Here is a 13,397-nt window from a genome sequence, read left to right as displayed (position 1 = left end):
TAGTTTTCCTTAATGTTGGTTTGCACTTTTTGCAGTTGTACTTATTTTACTACTTTCCTTTTCTGGTTGGTGTAGTGGCTAAATGCAGCTTGTTCTGTATTCATCCTATGATTGGGTTGGAGGGATTGTTAGGTAGACTTTATAGTTAGGAGTGGCTTGTGTTGGGGTCCAGGTACGCCTAGGTGGGGGTGAGAACACAGAATGAGGGAATATGCAGGGAATACGTCTTGTACTTGGGTATATTTGTTCTGTTTAGATTTTGACATTTTTGTTTGCATTTTGCTACTTTCATTTATTCTGTCCTGGTATTTGTTTCTGATAGGATAGCTCTGTAGTAAAGGGAGTATACATTTGGGTTGTCTAATTTCTTGTTTACAGGTGGACTCTCTCCTATCACGATGTATATTTACACTAATGATCCTTTTTTGGAATTGCGCCTCTTTTAATAAATTTCTATTTAATCCCCACTAATACCAGACATTGAGTGTGAGCTGGATTGAGGTGAAGTGCCAGATTAAAGGGTCAGGCCGCTGCTAAACACAACATTATTGGCCACCCCCCCCCCCCCCCCCTATTAATAAGAATACACATGCTGTCACATTTTGCAGGGATGAAGGAATGATAGAGGTGGCTCAGGAGAGACTAAAGGACCCTTAATACACTATGCAATTTGGGCACGATTTCACCCGATTCAGATGAATTGGGCCATGAAATCGACCAAAATCGCACATGTAGACATCCCATCCGACCCGATGCGCGGTCCCGTGCACATCGGATTGGAGTCCGGAGGTTGGATTGGCTGCACATAAGATTTGCCAGATGGCAGCGGGTGGAGGAGAGAGCCCGGTGGAGGGAGCAGGGGTGGGGGGGGCGAGGCGAGGGGATCAGGGAGCCGGGCAGGGGAATCCGGGTAGTAAGCAAACAGAAAAAAAAGCCCATACAAATTAATGGGAAGCCACTGATTGGCTGAGATCCCGGGATTTAGGGATTAGACTGCTCATGCACAGTCTAATGCCAGGCAGCATCTGGCTGTTCCCGACCCCACCATACGGCCTGCGCAGCATGACTTCCCGACCTGCGCTTTTAGGGATGCCAATCCTGTGATCCCGGTAATCTCGGGTTTGAGCTTTTTTTAAAATCCCTATTCCCGGGATTGAAAAAATGCCCCCGATTGGCACGATACTGGTTTGGGACCCTCCAATGATCCATACTACTTTATTTTTTGCTGCTGAATGCTGTTGGCATTAATAGAGTACCTTGGCACTTGCACAGTCTACCGATAAATACTCAGCTGCGTGAACATCATCATTGCGTACAAATCTGAATCATGTTCTAGGTCTTTTGGAAGTAGCCTTACTACCTGTGTCACATTTAATGTGAACTGACTACCCACATATAGTGGATGAAACCATTGTGTGTGTCCAAACATCTTATCAGAGAACATCAAAGAGTCTTTTAGAGTGCGAGAAGGACCATGTGATGTCATGACATCACTCGGTAGTCACGCAATGCTCCTCTGGGAAGGTTTTCAACATCCAGGATATCTTTATGGGGGCCCTTGGGACCTTCTGAGCCCTAGGCAGGCAGCAAGGTTGCCTTGCGGAAAATCCACCTTTGCTAAGAGGTCTATTTATAATGAAAACATAAAAGCACCATAGGCTTTTTCGCTTTCAAATGACTACTGTATTTAGGGGCCCATTTATCATGGATTGCATTTACAATGTGATCTGGGTGGAACATCCTATCACAGGGATGTATTATCCCTGACACGCAGGGACAGGGCTCTTAAAGGAGCCCATCCCTCTGATGTGCTGAGCCCGGAAGCCAGGGGTCTGTGCAGGCGCAGTTAGCGCTGACCCCCCCCCCCTCCAAACCCGCTGACCTCACTACCCTGGCAGCAGTGCGGTGTGTAGCCCATAGGCTACAATAAGCTACCGCCATCTCAGTATGGCGGTATCCCAGGGATGCGATGCACTGCTGCCTGGGGCAGTGAAGTCAGCGCGGTTGCGTCGGGGGAGTCAGCGCTAACCGCGCCTGATACATCGGGCAGCTTCGCATCCCCCATAGAAATCTATGGGGGAGGCGGCCGGCGTTGGTACAGGAGGGATCGCAGCAGGGATAGGAGATTCTGGCAGCGGTACCCTCCTACGTACATATTTGCATCTAACCCCCCAAAACAGGTGTTTTCGGGGATTTAGCCGCAAATATTGAATGATAAATGGGCACCTTAAATCTTTAGGACAGCCCCTGTGGTAAATGGCGATCCTGGCAAGGAGATTATATCTTTTGCATCTGCTGAAGATGTCTGAATGCAGTGTGCAGCGTTGGTGAAGAAAGCTATTAAGGACACCTCTTCCATGCTTTTCTAGAGAAAATACCGCTCCTGCACAGCCCACATTTAAATTGATGAAGTCTGCAGGATAAGAGCGCAGAAATGAAAAGGCGGAGAGATCTGTGGTGTCTCTGCACTTTTCAAGTAATTAAATAGAGAGAAAACGTCTTTCTACAGCAAAACCCTGAGGTGACAGAAACAAACCGTACACCAAAACAGACGCAGAGAGTTACATTTACTACAGCTTCTAAAAATGAAGAAGAGGTGCTGTTGGCCATAGCAGCCAATTAAATTATGTCTATCATTTCTCTACTGCATTTTAGAAAATGATAGACAGGAACTGATTGGTTGCTATATTCACTTCAACATCACCTTTTTTTCATTTTTAGAAGCTTTAGGTCTCATGTAGGGCCTAATTCAGTATGAATTTACTAATCTGCAACTGAGACAGGCTGATCGGTGCCAGCGCTGACTTCAGAGACCCAACTTTACAAGTAGTTGTGTGGAGCAGGGGGGAGGGTTGGAGTATTGGTGGCAAGAAGTCCCATATAATGCCTGTCACACTGCCTCATCTCTGACAGCTGCAGACATTTATTATTGTTATTTTCAGTGGTCCCAGGTCCTTACGGTGAAGGGGAACTTAGCAGCTACAAATCCGATATCCATCCCTAGCATGGCCCCTGTGAGTGACATCAGAGTTGCCCAAAATATTCCCTCCATGACTATGAGAGTGGCCCTGCCCTGTGTGACGGGAGTCCATGGCACATGCCTGTATGCCCCCCTTGCTCAATGCAGTTACTGCTGCTCTAGAACTGCAGCCCCGTCACTGCTGGTTCTGATTGCCCCTTCTCCTGCTGCGGCTGCTAAAAGGATCCTCAGCTGGTCTGATGTGTGTGTGTTGTGGGGGTGGAGGGGTGTTGTTATTCTGCCCCCACCAGGTTGTACCCATAGGCATGTGCCTAATGTGCCTAGTTGGAAATCCTCATCTGCTGAGGTGTGTGCAGACAGCAGGAAAAATCAAACTGGATTTCATTTAAAAATATCTCTTTCCAGATGAATATTGAATATATACTGTACTTTTTTTCTAAATAGTCTTCTTGTAGCCTGGCAAATGATTTCCCTGCGCTGTCACTATCTGTGTTAACTTCAGTGCAACAATATATTCTCTATCCACTGTGAGCAATTAAAGGCCGACCAGCCTCATTCTAAGCAGAACAGAACACTGCAGAAGCAGCAGTCAGACGTTCATCCATCCTCATCCCAATGTCTCAAATACCCATCACAAGCTGCCTACAGTTTATTATTCCAGTTGGAAGCTCATTCCAAGTAATAAATGGGTCACTTACTGTACTATAAGTCATTTAGAATGTCATATATGAATTACTATAATATGACATTCTTCTCAATTACAGCATAACACTATGGTGCCCACTTTTGTCCATCATGTCTGTGATTAACCAGTGGTGGAACTTGTGGGTTGTAGGCCCAGGTGCAAAAATATAATTAAGGCCTCCTCCTCCACCCAAACCCAAGTGCACAATAACCCATTGCTGGTTTGGGCAGCAGTAGGCCCCTTAGTTGTCAGGGGCCCCGGTGCAATGCTACACCAATGGTAGTTCCGCCTCTGGCTTAGACTGAGACTGTTGGGATCATTACTGAGCCTGGTTTAGTACCTGTGGTGAAAGTGGCGCTGACAGGATTGCTGCGAATGTCCCCACGGATGCCACACACGGACACCTGGTACTGTGCTCCTGGTCGCAGGACTTGCATGGAATACTGACTCAGAGGGGGCTGCAGGCGGAAGGTGGTTCTCTCCCCTTCTCCATTGACTGGACCATACTGTAGTTGGATGAAGTCCAGTTTAGCTCTTGCCGGAGTCCACTCCACAAAAGCGACGGTGTCAGACACGTCCCGCACTAGGATGTGTGATGGGCCGTCAATGGCTGGGGAGAAAACAGAACAGAATGCAGCAGCAGTTTCCTCTGTGTTTGCCTTTATGTTATCAATATACCCATGTCCTTGTCCAGACCTTCAGACATTGCTGTATACTGTATGTGGACAAAGATTCATTATATTAAAGGTAAGTCATTTACTTCTACCGTACTACATACATCTTGAGCTGACCAATGTACCTAATGCATTGTCACCATAAATCTCGACGGCATCTTCTGCTACATGTTGCTATATTAATCTTTTTCCTTACTCTCGGCTATTCTTGCAATGAATTAAAGTCACTGAAAGAGGTTGTTCGATGTACTTGTTACTTATATTGAACTCTGCAATGATCTCAGCATCTAGTAATTGGGTAGCTGTCTGTAATAAGGCCCTTATTCAGATCACTTCACTCGGACGTGAATTCGGCCAGCGTACCGATGTTGTGCTATACGCATGTGCAGAACCATATCTGCGTGGGATACGGTCATTAGGTCTACAGCAACTAGGTAGACAAGTATTGGGTTGACACCACTAGGTCGACAGGCAACAAGGTCGACATGCGTCTAGGTTGACAGGTCATTAGGTCATTAGGTCGACAGGTCATTAGGTCGACACAATCATTAGGTGGACATGGGCAAGGTGGACATGGTTTACTCACTGTTTTTGAGCCGACATGTGCCGACAGGCAGTATTTCATGACCTACCATCCACTAGGGCAGGGCTAGGCAACACCGGCCCTCCAGATGTTAATGAACTACACATCCCAGGATGCCACATAGCAAAACTATTGCAAAGCATCCTGGGATGTGTAGTTCACTGACATCTGGAGGGCCGGTGTTGCCCAGCCCTGCACTAGGGTGTGGTGGGAGAATAAAATATTGTGTCGAGCGTAGGGAGGCGCCGTACCAGAAGCATGTCCAACGAAGCTGTGCACTTCAAACTGTGTCCATGTCGACAGTGTTGACATTCGGGTAAAAAACAGTGAAAAACCCCATGTCGACCTTTTGGCTGTCGACCTTGCCCATGACGACCTAATGCTTGTGTCGACCTAGAACCATGTCGACCTTGACCTGTACCCAGGGAGCATGCGAACTCAGCGAGAAGTCTGATTGCCGAGTGCTTGCTCCTGGCCTTCCGAGCAGGGGGTGGAGAGGGGCATTGTGGGCTGATCAGGGTCATTACCATATGCGCACACCCTGCTTTTCTTGGACAATCCCATGGAAACGCGCGGCGTGTGTATGCAAATGCAGTCGTGATGTGCGTGAGGGGGGCGGACAGCTGACTTAACCAGATGTCAGCTGCCCGCAGATGTCAGCTGTTTTTCTTCGCTCATATGTACGAGTGGTGTAGACCACTTGTGCATGGGCCAACGCTTTCCACATCATTCGATGGTCGCCGACCATCAAATGATGGGCAAGGTTCCCACAGGCATGCGAATGGATGATCACATAAAACATCCGTTCGCATGCTGACAGGACGAATCCGGCTTGCGAACGGGCGGCGCGGGCGATATATTCGCTAGGCGGGGTTTGGTACATTCACTTCAGCCCATGCACGCGTCCGAGCGAAGCAATCTGAATAAGGCCCTATATGCGTGTGGTTGAACCAATGGACTTACCAGTTGTTACGCTGCCCGATGTTGGAGGACTCCTTGCTTGCTCTTTCAGTGAAATGATGCTAATGGTGTACTCCTCTCCGGGTTTCAACCCAGTCTGGTTATAAGAAGTGACGCTGCTGGGGAGCTGGACGGTTAGACCACCCTCATTATTCTGACATTGGAAGAGAAAAACAGAACATTTTATTCATTGTTTAAAACACATTTTATTACTTAAAACTTAGATGTTTGATATTTAGTAGATAGAAGAACCAGCTGCTTTCAGTCCTGATGGGTTCTGGAGGACTCAACTGCTAACTGTGTGTGAATACTCAAATCCAGGGGTCCTCAAACTATTTTGCTCTGGAACCCCATCAGACAAGAAAAATAATGACAGGACCCCTGCAAGTTACTGCAGAAGGCCATCACATCACATGTGTAGTCAGCAGACAGCATTGTGGCTGAGAGCGACAGGTTGAGAGCGTGATTGGGCGATGCGTCTCCATGGAGACGCATAGCTCAGCCCTGATTGGCTGAGCTATGCATCTCCATGGAGACGCATAAGCCGAAGACGCTCTCAGCCTCTGTTGCGCTGGGACAACGCGACAGAAGCTGTTAGCTGCATCGGAGAAAGCCGGTTCAGCCCGCTGATAGTGCGGGCTGTCCGGCTCTGCTGCAGAGAGACCAGCGCTGGATCCTGGATCGGTAAGTATGTGGTTGTAAAAGTGAGGTGTGTGTGTGTGTGTAATAAAGTTGTACTTTTCTGTGTGTGCGCTTTATTTTAACATTCTTTTTACAGGTGGACTATAAGTCCCAGCGGGCCCATTAATGCCCCGCATGCTGGGACTTGTGGTTCTCCAAGTCCCAGCATGCGGGGGAGGTCTGCTGGCACTTGTAGTTCTCCTGTATTAAGCAATGTTAGGAATGTGAATTTAACACTATCAGGCCGGCGTCCAATGGCCAGGGACGCCGGTGACAGCCCCGGGCTTCAGCCCTGGACGGGTGAAGCCTGGGGGGGGGGACCCCTTTATTGGGGGGTTCACCTCTCCTCCAGGTACCCCGTCAAAGGCTGACCAGCCACGGTGCTCATGGTACGGCCGGAGGAACTTGTGTAAAAAGTGTCCCCCGGCTGTGGCATGACACTGCGGGCTGTTGGAGCACGGTGCTGGTTTCAAAATACGGGGGACCCCCAGATTTTTTGTCCCCTGTATTTTTGGAACCAGGACCGGTCCAAGAGTCCGGGGCTGGTTTCAGAAATACGGGGGACCCCTACGCTTTTTGTCCCCCGTATTTTTGGAACCAGGTCCGGCTCAATGAGCCCGGGGCTGGGTATGTACAGGAGGGGGGACCTCACGCCAAATTATTTTTTTTTTCCACAAAATCGCACATTTTACCAAAATCGCACCTTTTCATGACTAAAAAATCGCACTATTATCCCGAAAATCGCCCTATATCGCACTTTTCATGCCGGAATACACACCTCATTAAATATGTGAATTCGTGGCAAAAATGTGATTTTAAAAAACGGCGATATAGGGCGATTTGAGCAAAAATCACATTTTCTCAAAAACGGTCAACCCACTAAATCTCGCCCTTTATTTTCTAAGCTATATATATATATACTGTACCCCGCACATGCACACAGCGTACCGTGCACATGCACGGTTTATCAAATTCACAGCCCTCTAAATGGGTCTGATTCGGGCAAAATCAGTGCAAATCTGAATCAGGCCCATTGTCACCAACCAAATGATTGTATACTGACATTGATTGGGAATGTCTTGCCATTTTTTTCCCCTCTGCAAGCGGTTTTATTAGTAGTTCCATGGACAGAGAGTGGTTCATGCTGAGACTGATCACAAGTCAGTGAGACGTAAAAAGTCTACTTGGATCATGGAGTGCCAAATGTCTACAGTATGCGATGCTGTGTCTGCAGAAATGCAATCTTACTGTGACCTACACGGAGGGATCACAGATATAAATTGCTGATTTTCTGTCAAAGGCAGCACTGCCTCAAAAACAAGTCAAAAGCACCCCTCCAGATTATGAAATATTATGCATCAGAGCACAAAAGACCTTCAGCAAGGAGCCGCAGAAAACTCATCTTGCAGAATATCTGAGCGAGTAAGACCAGCGTTCAGCTGAAATCCAACAATACACTTGGCAAGATGAGGAGCTGCAAACATAAAAGATGTTCTAGTTCAGAGGAGAAACTACCACTGGTGCAGCAGGTGCAATGCACCGGGGCCCCTGAGGACTAAGGGGCCCACTGCTGTGTGGCATATTATGAACTTGCGTTGAGGTGGAGGAGGGGGCCCAAATTATAATTTTGCACCTGGGCCAACCACTCACATGTTCCGCCAATGTTCTAGTTGGATGGACATTTCACAAATGAAACACACATGTGTCAGAGAATACTGGGGCTGGATGAGGTACATTAGGTCGACAGTGAAAAGGTTGACAGTGTCTAGGTGGAACAAAAAAGGTTGACTTGGAAGAAAACTCAAATGAAAAAGTTGACATGAGGTATTTAGGGGGGGGGGGGGAGTTTCTATCTTGTAGCACATAGACCCCAATAAGTGCACCATATCCCCCACATATATCTTTCTTGCTTAAGGGCTTTAGGCAAGGTGGCTCACTCCGCTCCCCTTGGCACACTTTACCGTTCTCAATCATAGCCTCTGTGAATGGTATGAAAAAGTTCAAAACAATTGTAAATAAAAACCCTCATGTAGACCATATGCGGTGTTGACTATTATTACTGTATGTTGAACTTTTTACCATGTTGACTGAATGCATGTTGTGTCAACCGTGCTAATGTTGACCCGGGTTACAGAGATTAGTGTAAATCAGTTTGCAGAAATAAATACTTTAGCCATGTGGCAAGAGTTGGCAGCCAACTAATAGATAGCCATTTTGGAATGGTCCGGAATGTCCACAATGCCACCGATGAACTCATTGGTACGCAAGCTACAATAAATTCCTGCATAATCAGTATATTCCCTGATGATACCAAAACACTTAAGCTGGGTACACGCTACACAACGTGTCGCGATGGGGATCCAACAGGATGACTACGTCGGCAACCCCATACACAGTCCTAGACGGACTGTATATTCAAGTGAGGCTGTTTCAATGTGTATATAGTCCAGGTAGGATTGTGGCATCCCAGTTAGGCTGCTTGTGGAGATAGTCCAGGAGGGACTGTGGCAGGCAGAGTTAGGAGGGAGAGTTAGGGTTAGGCACTAAAGAGAGGGTTTACGCTATGCGGAAAAGGGGGAGGGGTAAGGTTTGTCCTAAAAGGACACATGCTGTGGGATTTTCTGAAGTTTCCATGGCATCATCCTCTCTTTTCCTCCAACTACCTGTTGCCGGCTTTACCATATTTCTCAAATCATTACTGGGACCCCCGTGCAGGGAACCAGAATCAGCAGAATAAGATGGGTTTGTAGAGTTCAGTTTAGGTAACTGGAATTTTGTGGAATTTTAAGTTTAATGCAAGAAAAGTTTCCAAGTCCGAGTTACTGTATGTCATTGTCATTCTAAAACTGTGAATGCGTGAAGCCAGAAATCACGTATTCCATGATTTAATGAGGGGAAATGTAACCAGCAAATCCAGTAAGTAGCACACTGAGCAGTTTTCGCTGTGGCTGAGCTCATTGGATATGCACCTCTCAGGCAGAGAAAGGGGGGAGGCGGCACATACATAATTTAGGTAATGCTCATAGTGAAGACTGAGCAGTAGATTATGACCCAGGTGGGTTTGGATCCATAAAGTTAGATTTACATTAGAGTATATTGTTCTGCATCCAAAATGTTAATAATTGTCCCTTATTAGTAACACTGGCACCAACTTCTTTTGTTCAGATTATAAGAGGAGAAAGCCAGTATGATGGCCTATATGTTTCCTGGGTACTTGTTTCCTAGCACGGCCAAAACGATCATAATCGCGGTCATCGGGGGTAAAATCGGGGCCATCGCGGGCATCGCATGCGGAAAAAAATCGGGTGCGATGGGCCAGACGCGATGCCCGCGATTTCCCCATAGAGAACAATGTTCAATGCCTCAATTTACCCGCGATGACCCCGATTTCCCATAGGAAACAATGTGAAATGGATCAATTTACCCAAATTATCATAGGGAACAATGGTAAATGGGCCAAAAAGCACCCCTGAACATTAAAATGTCCCCCCAAAAGTACTAGACGCCACCCCGCGATCAACGTGAACCCGAAGCATGGCGAGCGCAGATAGCCCGCGAGGGGCGGCGGTACGCGTCCTCCGACCTTTTCATACCCCCACTATCCACATCGGCAAGGAGTTGAGAATAGAATAGTGTGGCGAGCGCAGCGAGCCACCGAGCCCGAAGCGTGGCGAGCGCAGCGAGCCCCTGGAGGGGACGCGGATACCTTCACAGTTATATGCGTCCCCTCGCGGGCTTCCCAGGTGTCCATGGCGACGCGGACACCTGTGAAGCCCGCGAAGGGACGCGTTTACCTGTGAAGGTATCCGCGTCCCCTCGTGGGGCTCGCTGCGCTCGCCACGCTTCGGGCTCGGTGGCTCGCTGCGCTCGCCACACTATTCTATTCTCAACTCCACGCCGACGTGGATAGTGGGGGTATGAAAAGGTCGGAGGACGCGTACCGCCGCCCCTCGCGGGCTCGCTGCGCTCGCCACGCTTCGGGTTCACATTGATCGTGGGGTGGCGTAAACTACTTTTGGGGGTACATTTCACTGGTCAGGGGGGTTTTTTGGGGTTTCTGGCCCATTTACCATTCTTCCCTATGATGATTTGGGTAAATTGACCCATTTAACATTGTTTCCTATGGGAAATTGTGGTCATCGCGGGTAAATTGAGGCATTTAACATTGTTCCCTATGGGGAAATCGCGGCCATCGCGGGTGGACCATTTAAGCATTTTTAGGCGCACACGACGCGACCGACCCGATTTTTCACTGTTTTCAATGCATTTCAATGGAAAAATCGGGGGCATCGCGTCGGTCTCGTCGCAGACCACTAAAATTACCCCCGATGGCCAAGATTTGTGGCCGTGCTAGGAAACAAGTACCGTTTCCTGTGTCCTCACCGTTCTGTGGTGTCTGTTCTATACTTAGCGCCCGATTCAGACTTGCTCGCTAGGCTGTGTAGATTCGCTGCCTAGTGAGCAGGTTAACGCTGCCCTGCCGAACACCCCCCCCCCCCCCCACTGGCTGGATCCCATCGCTATGCTAGGAGCGGATGTGTACTCTTACTGAAATCATATCATTGGTTACTCACCATTAGGGATGCCAATCCCGCTGCATTTTTTCAATCCCGGGATTGAAAAAAGCTCAATCCCCAATTGGTCTCCCTAATTGAAAAAATGCCCCCCTCCCCCCACAAACTGGCCGCCCCACATATACTCACATGGCGTGGCTGGAAGCGGGGGTGCGGATGATCGGCGGTGCAGCTGGGTTGCGGGAGCAGAGGACGATAGGAGGTGCAGAGGGTTTCCGGGAGAGGGTGTGGACGATCAGTGGGGGATCAGTGGTGCAGCGGGGTTCCATGAGTGGTGCCAATCGGTGATGAAGTGGGGTTCCAGGAGCGGTGGCTGATTGGCGGCCTGTGCAGTGTGACCTCTGACCATGTCATGCTGCGCAGAGCCGTACACCGTGAATGGGAGCAGTCGGGCAGCGTCTGAGCTAGTGCTCAGACGCTGTCCGGCATTAGACTGCACATGTGCAGTCTAATCTCGAAATCCCAGGATTGGAAACTCCAATCCCGATATTCAAATACCGGCAATTTTGGGGCCAAATCCTGGGATCCCGCCAATCCCAATCCCGGGATTGGCCACCCTACTCACAATCCAATCATTTTTCGGTACTCTTTACCTAGAACGGCGCCCACGATTGAAATCGCGGGCATCGCGGGTAAAATCGCGGTAATCGCGGCATCGCGGGTAAATCGCGGGTAAATCGCGGGTACATCAAAATCGGGTACCCGCGATTACCGCGATTTTCCCATAGAGAACAATGTTAAAAAGCCTGATTGACCGCGATTTTAGCGTTAAATGCCTCAATGCCCGCGATTTTCCCATAGGAATCAATGTTAAATGGGCTACAGAGCCCAAATAGCCCCAATTAACCCTTAAATGTCCCCCCAATTTTTGTACGCCACCCCACGATCCACGCCAACCCGAAGCGTGGCGAGCGCAGCGAGCCCGCGAGGGGCGGCGGTACGCGTCCTACGACCTTTTCATGCCCTACTATCCACGTCGGCGTGGAGTTGAGAATAGAATAGTGTGGCGAGCGCAGCGAGCCACCGAGCCCGAAGCGTGGCGAGCGCAGCGAGCCCCGCGAGGGGACGCGGATACCTTCACAGTTATACGCGTCCCCTCGCGGGCTTCACAGGTGTCCGCGTGGCCACGGACACCTGTGAAGCCCGCGAGGGGACGCGCTTACCTGTGAAGGTATCCGCGTCCCCTCGCGGGGCTCGCTGCGCTCGCCACGCTTCGGGCTCGGTGGCTCGCTGCGCTCGCCACACTATTCTATTCTCACACCACGCCGACGTGGATAGTAGGGCATGAAAAGGTCGGAGGACGCGTACCGCCGCCCCTCGCGGGCTCGCTGCGCTCGCCACGCTTCGGGTTGGCGTTGATCGTGGGGTGGCGTTAAAAATTTGGGGGGACATTTAAGGGTTAATGGGCTCTGTAGCCCATTTAACATTGATTCCTATGGCCAAATCGGGTGGATTGAGGCATTTAACACTAAAATCGGGTACATCGCGGCTTTTAACATTGCTTCCTATGGGAAATCGGGAGCATCGCGTCGCGGGCATCGCGGGTACGTTTATGGCCGGCCGCGACGCGACCGACGCGATTTTTCAGGTTTAACATGGTTTTCAATGGGAAAATCGCGGGCATCGCGTCGGTCGCGTCGCGGGCAGGCATAAATGTACCCGCGATGCCCGCGACGGGCGCCGTTCTAGGTAAAGAGTACCCATTTTTCCTCTGTTCACTATAAAAAGTAAGACAGAATTTACTAGATGAACGATGATGATGAATTGGAGGTGGGTGCTTACGTGTGTCATCATCCACCCACCCCAAAATTCTCCCTGCCTATCAATCAGGCAGTGAGCACTCCGGCGAATGAAAAATTGCAGGGGTTTGCATATGCAAATCGGCCCCTTATTTCCCATTGCATGCAAATGCTGTTGTAATTCTCCCATTTACTGAGTTGGATCTGAGTTACGGTTTTCAGAGTGTGTCTATCTCCTCATTTACAAAGAGCCTGACATTGTCATTTTCGACCTTTCACCACATCACTTCACACTTCAGTTTTCCAACAGGTTAATACCCAGTCTGCAGTACAATAGTAATCCAATTCTGTAACTCGTCAGAGAGATAGCTGTTAGCATGGAATTTTTGTGAGGCATAGCAGATCAGAAAACAGTAATTGTCAGCCATGGCGGAGATGCTATCAGGGAGAGGGTTATGGTTAGACTATGGGAGAGGAGATTAGGGTTGGGCACTAGGGAGAGGGTTATGGTTAGACTATGG

The 13,397-nt window shown here is 49.1% G+C and overlaps 1 protein-coding gene across 2 annotated transcripts in view; it reads right to left on the bottom strand.

Annotated features, from left to right (window-relative positions):
• TNR (tenascin R) overlaps positions 1–13,397 on the bottom strand; it is a 413,177-nt gene that overhangs the window by 77,656 nt on the left and 322,124 nt on the right. For both annotated transcript variants that reach the window (XM_083157271.1, XM_083157272.1), the window contains exons 6-7: positions 5,886–6,036; positions 4,006–4,275 (exon numbers count right to left, since the gene is read on the bottom strand). In XM_083157271.1, the coding sequence (XP_083013397.1) occupies positions 4,006–4,275; positions 5,886–6,036 (421 nt within the window). The remainder of the gene's footprint in view (positions 1–4,005; positions 4,276–5,885; positions 6,037–13,397) is intronic.

The sequence above is a fragment of the Crinia signifera genome, chromosome 8, assembly GCF_055691185.1.
Source record: "Crinia signifera chromosome 8, ASM5569118v1, whole genome shotgun sequence".
Classification (NCBI taxonomy): Eukaryota; Metazoa; Chordata; class Amphibia; order Anura; family Myobatrachidae; genus Crinia; species Crinia signifera.
The sequence above is the reverse complement of the archived record's forward strand: the minus strand, read 5'-3'. Positions and strand labels throughout refer to the sequence as shown.